Source organism: Lampetra planeri, chromosome 9, assembly GCF_965212315.1.
Source record: "Lampetra planeri chromosome 9, kcLamPlan1.2.h2, whole genome shotgun sequence".
NCBI lineage: Eukaryota > Metazoa > Chordata > Hyperoartia > Petromyzontiformes > Petromyzontidae > Lampetra > Lampetra planeri.
In genome coordinates this window covers 14,521,289-14,537,970 of record NC_136115.1, presented here as the reverse complement: position 1 = coordinate 14,537,970, position 16,682 = coordinate 14,521,289, and the positions used below count along the sequence as shown (strand labels likewise).

The following is a 16,682-nucleotide window of genomic DNA, read 5'->3' as shown; positions in this document are numbered from 1 at the left end:
GCGGGCACTACCTCTGTGCCCCAAAGGTGAGAAATTATGGAAGCTTCGACGTGATTTGTGTGAAGGGAACATTATCAAACGAGGCGATGGAAAACCAAACGCTATATATAATGTAGATCGGTCTCCCGTTTTCCAGGCCACTGAGCGCCCTCTCCATCACGCTCATTTCTCTTGCCATCTGCATTAACCCGAAGAGCCCGGCGCTATAACGGATTAGCGCATCGTCGCAGCAACCAGTGGAGCTCTCCTCCACGCTGTACCAGTTACGACGTAGGCTTGCTTATCTATTATTTACAATTCACGGAGTGTGATTTATCACCCGTAATTAAGAAGTTAACACAGCATCGAAGTAATGGCCTTACAAAGCTCAGCATGCCCGCCCTTTCCAATTTGCAGACTCAGAATGTTGAAATCAGTTTAAAATGTTATTTATTTATATTCCTGCTTAGCAGACTTTTTGAAACATGATTTTGTATTACAGTTTTTTTTTTCTTCTGCATGATTAACTTCTGCCAACCAATAATGCCACGCATTCACACGCCCAGGCTTAGGGGGAAGTCATTTGCTGGGGCAATTCGCTCCAGCGTGTCACCATGGAGACGATTAAACGGCACCATCTCAGGATTTAGCGTTTATTTGCAGCAGCAGCAACACAAATGGATCTCGAATCGAAAACGTTGAGTCACCGTTTAAAAGTGTAAAATAATGGCTCTTCGCGACCACCGAATTTGAATTTTGATCATCATAGTTCCGGCCCTTTTTTGACAGTCCTGTTATCGTCGGTATGTGCTCGCACAAGTCAACAGTGAGCACAGTGCACGGCATTGGACAGAAACAAATACATTAAGTACAAAATACACCACCTGTGCACTTTGTCATTAAAAATAAAAAGCCAACCGTAGTTAGCGACACGCTGATGTCGCTAAAGCCACCCGTACATCAGTCATATTTCATTATCACCACCGTCTGGACTCTTTCCGAGAAAACTTGACCAACGGTCGCCCAACATGTGCACTCATAAGGTGGGTTTGAATATCCTGTTTTGTTCCTCCTTCAGAATAATGAACGTTAAAGTTAAGTGGTCAAAAAAAGAAACACTTTAACACGGGGGACATTATTTCTTATTATTGTTTGTATGACATTGTGCGTGTGTTCACTTCGCAGAAAGCACATTGCGTTATGAGTATAAGAAATGTAGAGACTCACAGATCATCACAGGCTCTACACTTACAGGCTGCTCGTGCAGCAAGCCACTGGCATCAGCATCCCTTTGATCACGTGTTCACTTAATTAATTCTTGGCTGCAAATTAATTTAAAACTAAAATAACGCAAACAGCAGCGGCATTAATACTTGCCGGGGTCTTTAGTGGGAACCAGCACAGGACGCCCTCCAAGTCGCTTTGTGTGATTTTGTATCGTCGTGGAAATTCCCATCAATAAAACATTTATAAAGGAATGACCTACTAGTTAAGCCATGCCAGTGGTAGAGTCACTTGGGGGCTCCGCTCAGTCACAAAGTCTCCTACAGATGCGGATTGTGTTGATGGAGAAAGCGCTGCCAACTGTGATAGCTGCACATGGTGACCGATATTCAGCACTGAATTCAACGCTGGAGACTGGTGAGAGATCGACAGGAATAATAATTTCACTCGTCATGCGCCGCACGGCATTCGCTCAATCTGCAAGGGAGAGGACGACTCCCAAGCACGAGAAACCACAGACGAGCAGTGAGGCAGCAACCGGGCAGTGAGCCAGCGACAATAATTGCCCAAGCTCTGTGGTGTTCTACATATGGAGATGTTTTCAGCCAATTTATGAGTGACGGGCGCCACGGTGGTGAGATGTTAACTCCCTCGCATGGTATATATGAGGTTGTGAGTTCGATCCCGACCCTGACACCTGTATATTTGGAGTTTGCATGTCTCTCTCCGCGTGGTCGCGTGGATGTTTCTCCGGGTCCTCTGGTTGTTCCCTCCACATTTAGAAACATGCATTTAGAATATATGGCTGCTAGAAATGTTCACATGATAAGCCACTTTGTTAAGCTATCATTTGTGGCCAGGTCGCTTCTGAAAAAAGAGCTCTATAGCTCAGTGGGTCTTACCTGGTAAAATTAAAAAAGATAGTTTAGAGTGTTTACACGTGGCAAGAAACCGGAGCACCCGGAGAAAACCAATGTGTGCAAGGGGGGCAAATATTCTATCACGAACAGATAGAAGAGGTAGACTACACATTTTCTCTACTGCATTTTGGCAAACGAAGGTATTGCATGTCCTCGACGCCCACGGCAATGGAGTTTGCCAACATTTGCGTGATCCACCAACCCTCGCCTCAACAGTCGGGCGCCACCACCGCCTGATACCGAGTTAAGGTCCAGGGTAAAAGTGCAACCCTGCAAATGCTTTGCTCAAACGCCACCACCAGTGGAAGCACATCCAATAGAGGTAGCGTCTCATAGAGCACCTCTACATGGTATGTTGGCCTACTCTTCCGAAACTTGCCAAGTGTCTTGAAAAAGGTGGGAGGAGGCACACTTGACCCCATCACAGATGACCTGCTGATAGATTGGCTGCGGTGTACCCATTTATACTGCTGGGCGGCGAGAGGCAGTGGGTGGGAGTGTTAATAAACGTGCCAGTCGTTCCCACCGCCAGGAGGTCAAAGCGGCGAGCTTTGTTTTGTAAGTCGAGAGCGCTGAACCTCACGTGACGGCAGCATCTCTTCAGTCATGGTACTTTAATGACATTTCCCTGTAAACACGGTTATTGAGCACCGGTGCAAAAGGCTCAACATATCAAGCGACCGACAATAGATACGAGATAACACGTTTCTTTAATCGGGGAAGGTTATAACATAAGAACTTGGGGGGAAATATACAATTGGAGGGGATTTAAAAGTGGAGCAGTGCAGATGCTTCACTATAAATCGCCACCGATTTGAAAACCATTCTTGATGGAGGTTACAAAACCTTTCGTCACCTTAATTTTAAAAAAGCCACAGCCAATAATAATGGCAATTGCACATCTCTTCCCATCATATTTAACAATGGCATTGTTATCCATGATAAAAGCATTAATCTGCTCGGCACAACAATCTCATCTGAGCTGCCGTGGAATGCCTATATTACTAATCTGGCTGAGGAGATATCAGAGATGCTTGTTTTTTTTACGTACCAAAGGCTCTTCAACTCTTGCTGCTACAATTAGCATGAAATAAGTAAAAGTTGGAATCCTGCTTTGATCACATCTGGGGTGCAGATATGACAGGATAAATTCTCCCCAATTCTGGCTGTCGCCTGATGAGGCTGCTTGTAATTGCCGGCTAAACGTCGTCCTCGAATTGTTGTTGATTTACTCTCCAACACACAACCGGTGTGCTCATTTAGTAACGAATTGGCCACGTTCTGTTTAGGTGACAAACCTTACGGGTATAACGACACATTTATATTCACGCCATCTAACCCCAAAAGAAAAACTATTATGGGCAGCACCCAGTTACTACCTCACTGATATTATGACACGTAAAGCGGTCAGAGTGACTGGTGAACCAGCACTCACCGTTTCACTCTGTTCACTGGGAAGAATCAGTAAGTCACCTTCTTGTCCTTCTTCTATTGCTATTACCATGGTTACTGTTGCCATGAGCTTGATTCCTCCACACATGTTAAGGACTTGGCCTAGCGGACCGACTTCGACCACGACACTGCAAGCCACAACTCACTTGCTCGCTCGAACACTCACCCGCTCGATACACTACGGCTCACAACAACACGCTTCTGCCTCTGCTTCTTCACCCCTTTTCCTTTGGGACTGGCAGGGCCTGAAATAATTTCCCAGTTGTTGGTAGAGAGTGGGGTGTTATTTTCGAGCTTGCAGAGCCTTACAAAAAAGAAAACCAATGCAAGTTCTGGAGCACACATGTTAAGCACAATATCTAACATAACCATCTTGGACCACACGCACCTAGTCGTGTTAAGTTTGGATGACTAGCCGTCGTACGTATTGCACCGTGAATCCAAAGGTGCTTAATCTGACTGCTGAAAAGGAATTGCTGAAGGTGGTACTTAATTGTTGTTATCAAGAGACATTTGCCTTGTCTTTTGTGTCAATAAGGACCTGAATCCATCATTTATTCGTGGAAAATGCAGAATGTGTTTTAAAACAGCTTTGGAAAGAGACCAGAAAGGAAGAGAGCCGATCGGAGAGGATGCCACAATTTTTCTTGCATTTGCAATTGAGAAGTCCAGATTTTGTTTCTCGGTGACACGTTAGCAAGCACAGGGACGGCACACAGTAACTGGCTGAAACCCAAGGTGATCACTCTGAAGCAGACGCGGAGCAGTCTGAAGCAGACGCGGAGCAGTCTGGAGCATCCTTGGAAGAAAACGTGCTTCGAGACTGTCCGACTCGCTTACGGAGCCTCCTGCAGATTTGCCAACCGACTCATTAAGATCGTTTGCACTTCAATGAGTTGGCTCTCCTATGCCCATGCCGAGTTGGCGTACCACAGGGGCCCGTCCTCGGGCCCTTCCTATTATCAACATACGTCTCTCATGTCGTGGCGTGACAGCAAGTTCCATCAATATGCTGATGATACACAATTGTACACCGCAGTAAAGTCAAAGTTAGATATGGAGAGCCTCGGTAACATCGAAGATTGCATGCGAGTGGTGCAAGTGTGGTTTGCACGAAATGAAATGCTGCTTAATGAAACAAAAATCAGAGCTTCTGCTGGTTGACACTCAGGCTCAGGCGAAAAAAAATCGTGGAAGGATCAGGCGTGGCTGTCACTGGCTCAAGGATTCAGTTTTCTACTCATTTCAAGAGCCTTCAGCACCATACTCGACCAGAATGTGTCATTTGATTACCACGTGCAGAATATATTCAGGTCCTGCAATTTGACCACAATAGCCAAAACGGTCGCGTGTAAAAACGGTGGTGTCTAGTAGCATAGTATCAACAAGGCTCGATTATTGCAACTCACTACTCTATGGGACGTCTGGCAAAAACATTACCAAGCAGCAGCATGTACAATATTCTTTGGCACATGTTTTGACGGGTTCTGCAAGATCCGATCATGTTCGTCCAGTTGCTCACTGAGCTGCATTGGCTTCTGGTTACTGAACTAATACATTATAAGGTCGTACTCATTGCACAAAAGTGTTTGCCACAAAAGAACCACAATGCCTTGCTGATCTCGTCAAGGAGCATACATAATCCCACAAACTTCAGTCATCCTCGCAGAAGCAGCTTTTGGTTAACCATTGAACAAAGACGGTCACTGCATCACGAGCTTTCAGATATGATTCGCAAGCCATCTGGAATGCTCTTCCTTCCGATATTAAGAAGCCACTGGAGCTATGCAATTTCAAATCTTGATTGAAAACTAATTTCTTTCGAACTGCTTTTTGTGTTAAGTTTGTTGTTCCTTCCCCGCACCTCTGATTAACACGCTTGGCTATGTATGGTGCGAAAGAAGTTTAACATACATTAATTCAATTCCAGTAGTTGAGGTGGAGAAGACTTTTGAGTGAATATCTACATTCGGTGAGTGGTAAACACATCAAAATGAATTTAGTAGAGGAAGGGAGAGAAGATCCAGTTCCAGAGATCCACCAGATTGGGATGCGGGGAAACCGAGACAATATCGCTGGTGAACACGCAAACTCCACCTCATGAGTGTAAATGGCTGGAGGCCGGAAATATTAGCAATGTGACGTCAGATAATGGTGAGATTTTAGTTTGTGTTCGGAGCAGAGGTATGGTCCGACTTGATGACTTCATACCCCAGATTACAAATACTAGGATTCTTGTAAATGGAGCCGAAGTGGAATCAACATTCTTTTTTTACATCGATCTATTACTTATAATAAAGATTTTAAAGATAAGGATTTTCAGTGCATTTACAGCAATGACTCTATTTTGAAATGTTGATTGTAAATCTGGTGGAAAAAACCAGAGGACCCGGAGAAAATTTTACACCACCAGGGGGAGAACATGCAAACTCCAAATATAGGTGTCAGGGTCAGGATCGAACCCACGACCCCCTGTATACCAGGTGAGGTAGTTAACATCTCGCCACCGAGGTATTTATACAAAAAAACTCCATAAGACATTATATTTATGCCCATTTTAAAATACGACGATGCTGCGATTTTAAAACGTCAACAAGGGCTCATTCATTCCACAATAAATGCACATACGTTCATACCAGACTTTACAGGGTCAGCATTTAGCGGGGAGAGTGATCGCAGTGTGCAATCTTTTTAAAAAAAATACTTACAGTGTCCATCATCTCGCAAAAACCCAAACATTAAATCTGTAACAAGGTCAAGCGTGGTTTCCTCCAAATCAGCAAATCATGCCGTGGCGTCGCGGGAGGGGGGGGGCACATCACAAAGGACGCGCCCCAATTGTCCTCGTGTCGTGTTATTTTTACACCCCGTGCCCGGTGTGTGTGTGTGGCATGTGCAAAAACACGTGATTCACCCCCCTCCGTGATGGAGACCTTGATTTTTTTTTACCCGGTAAAGTGAAGGACACCTTTCATCGCCTTAATTTCACCACTGGCAAAACCCTTCGCTCCACCACATTGCCGCGGAAATGATTAAGTACCTGATGATTAACGTGAACCAGTTTTTGTTAATGGGGGGAAAAATGAAAAAGTCTTGGGCTTTTATTTCTCGAGCGTTCAAAGAAGCAAGGGGTGTGGTTTTTAATTAAATGCGAGGTGTAATTGGTGTCTTTGTGCTTATACTTATTTTACCTGCTCACCATTGTAATTGCATGTGTCATTTGTATAGAGCAGGTCCTCTACTTATTCAGGTAATCAGAGGGTCGCTCCTGTACGAGAATCCAGTTGCAAACTCCTAACCGTGGACCACATTACGTAGCGCTGCCCCAAATAAAAATGTGGTGGTGTATCTGCAATTCATCAACTCTTTGTATTCGTGTTCTGTCACGTTGTTTTCTCCTGCACTGTATAAATTTCGCCTGCACGGTTTCTAATCTGCAGGCTGCGCCCAACCTGAAAGGCATTCGCGTACCCTGAATAGTGATGCCACGTGGATTTAAAATTGCTGCTCTCACGGTCGCTCTATGAAAGCCTGCACGAGACCAGAATAAGACTCGATTGGATGTACTCAAATGAACGAAGACACGTGCCCAATTACACACGCACACACAGGCTCAGAGGAAACACGGCCTCTGAATAACGTGACCTCACCTCGGCGATGAACACCTTGGCATTGCGTGGGCTGAGCAGTAGCACGGTACGACGCAGCAGGTCGCGGAATCGGTTGAGCTCCTCAATGGGCAGTGAGGAGAAGAGGCCGGCCAGCAGGGAGCTGACATTAGCGTCGACGCGCTGCAGCGACACGCTGAGGCCCTGCCGCGTCGCTTGGTCCAGGAATGACTGCAAGCCCCGCAGGTCTGCAGATACCCGGCGGTGCACACGCACACGCACGCAGGTGTCACAAGCTGGCAAAATGGACAAACAGCCGGTTGCACATGGCTAGATGCACACGCACACCCAGATACGCACAAGCAGGGATGCACGGCCAGAAAAAGATACCTCCTGTCGCCATGCAGCGTTCCGGGTGCGAGTGATGATAGCAATGCACCTATGAATGCTGGCACAGCGTGGCCAGAACCGCTCCTGGCCAACTTTGTCTTGCCATTGCTGATTTTTTAGATCCGACACCAGGTAATCATTTAAGGCTGAGTCAACCTTGAGAAAGCTCCATAATTTCGTCACTTATGTTAACCACGAATGGGAATCAAACTCAGGTTACCGGGTTCGTACCACAGTACACTAACCGCTACGCTACTGCTCCCTAACACACACACACGCAGTCGGACTCACGCAGCCACAGATTACGTGGGCCTGAACTAATAACCCAGAGGCAGGAAAAAACACCTGCATTCATGCAAACGAGTTTGCTCAAACAGCCATTGATATGCATAATAAGTACCGATGCACAAGATGAATATCTTTACCTGTAATGCAACAACAACCGCCAATCACCACTAAGTGGCGGTGATGTCACCACAGCGCTTGTGGCAGGCTAAGTGCACTTTAAAGTATCAAACGCCCACTGGCAGGAGCTCACGAGACAAACCCATGTGCCATGGGTTGACTGACTAAGATGACTAGCCGATGCACCATCTGTGCCCCCTAATGTGCCAACTTGCTTTGTTTTAGTCACCCGGCACTCCGCTCATTGTTGTGAGCATCGCTCCTCTGTCATCTGTTGTTGCTGGAGGGCGACTGCCTCCAAATGCCCAGTAGCTTCCTTCACAAGCCTCCTCCACAAAGGCTGATCTTGACACCACTGGTACCTATCATTGGTAAATCCACTCAGCTCCACATCCTATTGTACCACATCACCCCACCTCTTCTCTAGCCCCGGCCGCGCCCATTTATCCCCCTCTATTCGGCCGAACAAAAGCTGTTTAGGCATGTGGTGGCTGTGCATGCGGGCTACATTAACCAGCCAACACAACCTTGCCTGCCGGAGGAGGTCATCGATGGGACTTTATCCTGATCTTTCAAGGATTTGTGAGCTCTTCACACATTCCAGCCTGGTTAAACCTAGGATGGATCATAGGCAGGCCAGCCTAAATGTTTCTAACCAGTGAAGATGTTCCTTTAGGGGGGTCCATGTTTCGCAAACATAGAGTAGGGAGGGCATGACCGTGGCCGAGAAGACCCGGAGATTCGGCCGGAGTGACAGACCAGGTTGCTTCTCGACCGCGTTATGCAGCCGTTAAAAAGATAATGTCACTCGACTGATTCGGAGTGAGAACTCTGCTGTCAAACCGCAGTTGGTCATAAGCACACTGCCCAGGTATGGAAAACGCTCCACTCTCTCCCCAACTGCCCCATCAACAATGGGGAATTGAGAGGGTGGAGCATTTGATGGCACAAAATACCCAGGTAGGTGCTTTGTTTTGGTGGAGCTGATGGTAAGGCCCCGCCTCTTAGTGGCACGTTCCAGGTTCAGCAACCGCACTTCCAAATCCTCCTCTGAGTGAGCAGCAATCACCAGATCATCAGCATACATAACATGGTTGACCAATAGGGAGCCATCCCTTGACCGCACCCAGGCATTGATCAGCCTCCCACTCTATTTGTGTAGTGAGTCCAACTGAGTCGCAGACGTTGTTCCTTTTAGAGGCAATATATTTATTTGTAACACCGTAACACGAAGGGGTAACTGCCCCTTTACCAGATACAACCTACGGTGGTGACCACCCAGCTAACTACACTATACAGCGGAGTTACTGCTACGAAGGATCGGACCCTCACTCGGGTCTCCGACCACGTGGTTCCTCGTAGGACGAAGAGCTTCCAGCTTTTATAAGAAAGCGACCCCGTCCCTCTCAGGGACCCGCCTTATATCCCCCTACGGACAGGGCCGCTCTGCCCTCGGCCCCGCCCGCCTTCTCGAGCATTCTCATTCTCTCTCGATCCCGCTCACGAGCTCTCCCCGGACACGTGATCACCCACTAGCCCCCCCCACCTGGGGCCCATTGTGTGGACACTCCGGATCACGTGTCTATGGGGTCAACCAGAGTGCCATGGTATGGGGCAACCCTGCCCCTGAGCTGACGCTCACCCACTCCCCCTCGTGGGAGCCCCCACCATACACTGTGCGTGGTGCCCGCACTATCCCAGTGCTCGCCAAGCCCCGCTAGGGCTGGTATTACACACAGCCACCCACACGGTGCTGTCCACGATGGCGTGGCCCTTCTGGGCCGGCACCATACAGTGACATCCCTGATGTCACAACATCTGTACCAAATGGAGATTCCTCTGGTACAGACATGGAAAGCTTCATGAACTACATCTTCGAAAAAGTTGTTAAATAATGTGGGAGCCAGAGGACATCTGTGTCGTACTCCAAGGTGAACAGAGAATAGCTCTGACTCCCTGACACATAGTTTACACGTGAGCAGAGTGTCAGGGACTCCGAAAGCACACAAAACAACCCATAGCCCAGACCTATTGATGGTATCATAGGCTTTGACCAGGTCAATAAAGCAGATATGTAGGTCCTGTTGGAATTCCCTATACCTCTGCTGTAGCAGATGGACAGAAAATGTGGCATCCGTGGAGGACCACCCTAGACTGAAACCACATGGGGCTCTGCAAGCCTCTCCTCAGCGTGCCTGGCAAAGCGATGTTAAATAATCATTGCCAGGACCTTTCCCGGCACACTCAGGAGGGATATGCCCCTGTAGTTGTTACAGTCTGTGCGGGCCCCTTCTTAAAGAGGGGGACCACCGGGGCATCCTTTCAATCCAGCAGGACCCGTTCAGTTGTCCAGACTGTTATTATAATATAATATAGAGCAGTCAGTGCAGAAACGCCACTATCCCTCAGCATTTCGCTTGGGAGATCATCTCTGCCCGGTGCTTTTCCTGGTCTCAGACTCTGGATTGCCTTTCATACTTCCTCAACAAATGGCACCTCAGCCAGCTACTCACAGGGGGTGACTACTTCTTCCAATATATGAGGAACCACAGCCTCAGCAGAGTCATCCCTATTTTGCCCCATGATGTTTTCCAGGCTGAGGGATTTCCCCTCTCCCAAGACCTCACAGAAATGCTATGCAAATCTGCAAACCTGTTCCTGGGGGTTGAAGATTGGATCACCTTTCTTTCCCCAAATGATGTTGATAGGTGTTTGATGGAGTTAAGAGTGACATGTGATTGCAGGCTACTGAGGCAGACTCCATCTCCTAAGCAACCCGTGACCATCACCCATCCTTGCAGCACCACACAGCTCTCCGAACCTCCGAGCGAAAGCTGAGGTTCACCTCCTCATTCTCCGACGTGGGATGCTGTAGGCAGTGGGAGTGGGCCTGTCGGTTTTTCTCAGCCAGCTGGAACACCTCCTCCATCACCCAAGGTCTCTGGGGAAGTTTGGATCATGTACCCAAAGCAGCCATTGCAGCTGCATGAGCCACAGTACTCAACCTCACCCATTTCCCCTCGGCATCAGGATATGGGGGGGGGTGATACCAACCCAAGAGATGATTAAATTCTCGTTTGCAACCTTCATCAGCTAGCTGGGACCAGGCCACTGTGGGTTTGAATGGAGTTCTAGATATGCACCCACTACTGGAGTGGAGGAATGGCAGGTGCATCTTACAGATGACAAGCCAATGGTCAGTGGGCAGATCATCTCCACTGTAGGTCCTGGTGTCAAAGACATGGGCTTGCATCCACTGTTCCGTCACTATATAGTCCAGCAGATGTTCTTGTTCGGACTTGGCATGCATCCATGAGGTTATGTGGATGCGCCGATGCCACAACAGCGTGTTGGTAATTACAAGCCCATGGGCTGCATAGAAGTCTAGCAGCCGCCTATCATTGTTATTGAGCTGATCTGGCACATGCCTTCCAATCACTCCAGCCCAGGAGCCAGCATCATGACCCACTCGGGCATTAAAGTCATCCAACAGGATGACTCTATGTTGAAGGGCCACGTTAGCTTGCACCTGTGACAGGAGGTCATAGAAGGCATTTGACCCATCGGCCTTGCCTGCATCTCTCCACTGATGTTCATCTTTGGTGGGGGCATAAGTAACCACCAACACCATTGCTTGCCTCTGGTTTATGGGAAGGCGAGCCTACAGTAGCTTGGGGCTTACAACTTTCCACACCTCATCGCCATGCTCCCACGCCCCCTTAATTATTTTGTTAAGTGGAAGAGACACTCCCTGTTGCTTGGCAATCTCCTGCCCCAAGTAGAGGACTGTCCACCCCTCATGGTGACTGGGGCCAGAGCCAGTCCACCGGACATCCTGAATACCACAGAGATCCAGGCAGTACCGGTCCAGCTCCTGACAGAGGAGTAGGGAGCCTCTCCTCAGGAGTGAGGGTTCGAACATTCCACGTGGCCACATGCAATGGCTTTTTGATGTTTCTGGAGGAACCCTGAAAATTGGGGTTTGGCCAGGAGATGTCACAGATGCCTGTCCCCTCGGGGCCTCCCGCACGAACTTAGTTAGATTTTTTCCACGTAGTTGAGTGGTACTTAGGTTGAAAGTTGAGGGGTTACCTGCCCCTCACACCCGTCCAGAGCCCCCTTTGGCCGCTGTGGTGGCGACAAAAGCCATGAGGGGAATGGCCAATTGAAATTGGCCTTCCCTCCATGGCACTGCTCACCGCAGCATTACTGTTTGGCACCACCGAGGAGATAGGGGGTTGTTTTGCCGGTCCTATGATATAGCTGCTCACCTGTAGTGCACTTACACTATTGCACACCTGCCTGCACGTGCCCCATAATGAGGAGGCTTGTTCATACTCTCTCACTAAATGCCAAACCAGTGTCGTGGTTATTATAAGAAAATTAGTCAAATGGAAGATTTTGTATGTTAATGGAACAGGGCCAGCATAGCCTTAGGCTACATTTTCTATTTCACAATGTGTCAGGGTGCGTTTTGAGGTCGAACACTGGCAGTCGTGGCTTAATTAACACAACGTAGTGTTCATGGGACAGGCGGGCTTGTTCATCTTGTCAAAAACAAATGAATTTCCTCAATTCTTGGAAAAGGAAATTGCCTACGGGCACGCGCAAAATCAGAAGAGTGAAACATGCATTCGAGTGAAAAGAAGAATGAAGAAAACAGGACGAAGATACGATTCTACCTGCACAATCTTGGGCATATTTAATGGGTTTCTTTATAGCCTTTTTGTTGTTCAGAATCAGGGAAAAGAACATGATTCATTAACTGTTGAACAGCTGCAAATTGCCTTACTGGAAAAGTCAATCAAACCGTGAAAATGTCACCGCATATTTGCGAACCATTGCCTGCGCTGCGCCGTGTGAAATGAGAAGTGCTTGCCAACAATCGCAACCCCGTCTCCGCCGCAGTAGCCCGGAGTGAGGGGCAGAATGTGATCAGGAAATGATGGGATTAAAAAAAAAATCTCAGATGGTCTCTTAATTGTGCGTTTGTGTTTTGTGTGCTTTGCTACCCCGCGAGACAGATGCTCCCAGCTGCTCCATTCCACTGCTAGAGAAGCCCCATGCAGAGAGGCACTGCATGTGCTAGTGAATAAGTGCAAATAACCATTGTCATCCTTTGAAGCTGTTGGATCATCTTGGGACAATGAATCTGCCCCCGAAGGGTTGTTGAAGGGATACGTGTCAGAATTGTATTGGTACGTCTCATCGTTCGTCATTTGTATCGGCAGGCCATTAAAATAATGCAGAATAGGTAGGCGTTGTATTTTCGGAGTAAAATTTATGTTAATTATTCTCACTCCATGCTTGATCAAGAAATGTTTTAACATATTATATTATTACATCGGCATCTCATAATATTGGGTTAAATTATTCCACGTATCAGTGAGCGGTGCTTGGCTTACTCTCTGTATTTTTGTTTTTTAATCAAGGTAGTTTACAACATCACAGTATCGTGAGAGATAGCAGTAGCTTGGGGCAGCTTTCATCCAGTGAACAGACCCAAACTGATGGTCCAATGGTATTGCTGTATGTCTGTCAATCGAAGGACACTTATATGCGAAAACAAAAAACTATATAAACCCCGGAACCAATTGTTATGGAACTTACTGCAGCTTACCAACATAATGGGATTAGCGAATGTGCAGAATTGAGATGGATTGTGGCATTGGAAGACTGATTGGGGATGGCGATGGCGTGGGAAGACCTTCATTGCAGCGGTGGATAGACATTTACTGACGATGAAGATTACGTGTTGTCTGTGTGCATCTGTTTGCCTGTGCATTTGCTTGTCCACATTTCTCCACTTGTAACAAATATTACTGTGAACCTCTCCATGCCTTTGCATGTAAGGTATCTTTATATCATACTTATGTTGGAAATAAGGATAAAGCCTAAGATACCCCAACACAACATGGAGGCTCACTCAATGTTCTGGCTTGTCAGTTTGTCAGCTTGTATTTTTTATTTGGCAGTGGAATAAATGCATCACTCACACATTTAACTGTTACAGCCATACAAACATTGCAACTAAACCTACATCTTCAGTTGTAGTTCCTAACATAGTAATTAATTAAGTATTCATGCCCGTATCAATTGCGTGAATATTTTGAGATAAAAATAAATCGATGATTGTACTTGTGGATTTTTGCATTTTGCTTCCAATGCCAACTAATAACATTGAGAGTTGTTCTGATGTAAGAGTGCCACGGCATTATTGTGTAATTTAAGCCCCAGATATGCCTTGAAGAAAAGGAAGTGTTATTTCAATGGTGTAAATAAAGGATATGGAGTCAATCTTCTGACAAAGTATCAAGTCAGTGGCTCCATCTACTTGCCCACACCAAATCCCACAACATTGATTGCAGAGAAGAGATCGTTGGGCCAGTATGATGACCAAATACACCAGAGAGCCTTGGGGAATAGCTACTAGAATTGCATTCTGTGTAAGATCCTTGGCATTCAGTACAGTACATACAGAATACATATCATGCATGTAAATACATACACACGCTAGAGAGTAGTTGCGGCACAGTGGTTCAAACACACGGCGCTTGCGAACAAGTGGTGGTGTTGTGGTTGGCTGCATTATGAATCCAGTGACCTGAGTTATATTCCTGGCCACGGCTCATATTAGAGAAGAGTGATATCTGGGGCCAGTCCTGGACCTCCGGTTACCAACCCACACTGCCCAGGCTGGTGACGTATGGTCAAACGATCGCCTTGACTGAGATGGAATGGGGAAAAGTTCATACAGCAGTGGACTGCCAAGGATCTTAAAATTACTATCATAGTTATCCTTAATAAATATTGGATGACCATAAAATGTAACAGTAACTTAAAGTCTCAATGGTTCTGGCTGGCTTAGATACATAGGAACATGCTACATAGATAATATTAAAGACACAGATTACACCAATGCATCTTATAGCAATACAAATATTAAAACTAAATATTATCGATAGAGAGATACTGCAAATAACGACAACCAGGCAAATGTATGTAATATAGAGGCCAATGCATAAGTGTATGCATGAATTACAGACATGAGAAAACAACACGAATACAATTACAGTGGATAGGACAGCAGACAGGCATAAATACAAATCAAGCAAAGAGTGTTAGCGGCGATGGTCTGCACATGAAAACGCGTGTACCAAATACACATATTGCAGCCTTGTGGGCTTTGACAGGCTTGCATTAAATATAAGGTTATGATAAACTCGAACAAACTTCAAATTTCCACACCTTTCCAAAATTGCGATTTTAACAGACGATTCATGAAATTTTACGAGGTTGGAAATGGCTGTATTTGTGTGTTGATTTTCACATCTCTGGGGCATTTCACGAATGGGCATTCGTCTGCCAGGGAGCTTTTGGTTATTGGCTAATTGCATGCAGGCCATACATTGAATGATTAATTATAACACTCAGCAAGATGTGTGTCTGTTTCTGTACCCTCCTCTTGAAATATTCATGCAATATTCTTATTAAACAGTACAACAACCGAATGTTTGATACATTCCGCTTTGAAATCTACCCTCGACGTGGTCCGAGCTACGTGCGACCCACTATTTATTAAAAGGCGGTCGCCAGCATGCCTGCTCACCTGCTCGCACCGCAGTGTTTTCCATTTCATCTCGGCGGTCATCGCTACAAGCCTCACCTGGACAAATCTCCACTCTGGCTAATGGTCAATCACAGACGCTGGGTTTTGCTAATTAAATTTTACCCGTGTTAACTTTTTGTTGTGTACGGTTAAATGTAATTTCTTGCAGATTTCTTGAGCTTATGCAAATATTAATGTATTTTTAACTGCTTTTGCACCGTATGTAGCCAACCATGCTAATCAGAGGTGCGAAAGTACGTGTCCTGTTCACCCCAAAGCTCAGCTTCATACTTGAATAAACTAATCGTAACATTATATAACTTTATAGACATCCAAGTAGGGACTGTAATTATTCGATCACAAAACCACTGCAGTAGCATTTTAAATGTGTGTATGTATGTTGCACTTCTTTCACACCATACGTAGCCAACCGTACTAATTGGAGGTGCGAAAATAAGGTGCGTCCATTTCAAATAATCTCAATTAATTGGCTTTGCTTAAAATTCACACGTTGCAGATTCCACGTGTATCTGCGAGCATCCTTATATCTATGGGCAAAAATAAGTGCATGTACACGCATGTGTGCCTGGTGCAAGGGGTTGGGTGTGCATGAGCTCCTTAAAGGTGAGTTGGCCATCTCGAACAATCTGGCCGGCTGCCTCTTGCTCCAGTGTCCTCCTCGTCATGTCCTGAGGGCTCTTTGCCCTCTGCATGATTCCAATGTGAACAGTCAACAAGAGGAGCAATATCTTTCTGACATGCCACCCAGTTACAGGGTCAAGACGAATAGACTTTGACCCACTCCTTCCATTTGCCACTCACTCATCTTTATATCTGTGACCTGCATAGCTGCGGCCAAATAATAATGTGTTTGTCCTGACAAAGGCTCTTGCAAGCTGGAGAAGAATACATGCTTTCACACATGGGCACATGATTACAAATCACATCACTCGACGGTATTTATTTTCATGAAAGCAAAATCAAAGGGTTTGGGGAAAGTGCAACGTCCAATGCTAGAAAATGATGCAAGTGAACAACGAACATTACGCCAAATTTATTTTTCAAAATGTATAAAAACATTAACATGCAAATGCG

At 46.3% G+C, this 16,682-nt stretch overlaps 1 protein-coding gene across 1 annotated transcript in view; it reads right to left on the bottom strand.

The window, feature by feature from the left end:
* LOC144720775 (glutamate receptor ionotropic, delta-1-like) overlaps positions 1-16,682 on the bottom strand; it is a 97,971-nt gene that overhangs the window by 71,082 nt on the left and 10,207 nt on the right. Inside the window, exon 2 of the mRNA XM_078597801.1 lies at positions 7,226-7,431. Within this exon, the coding sequence (XP_078453927.1) occupies positions 7,226-7,431 (206 nt within the window). The remainder of the gene's footprint in view (positions 1-7,225; positions 7,432-16,682) is intronic.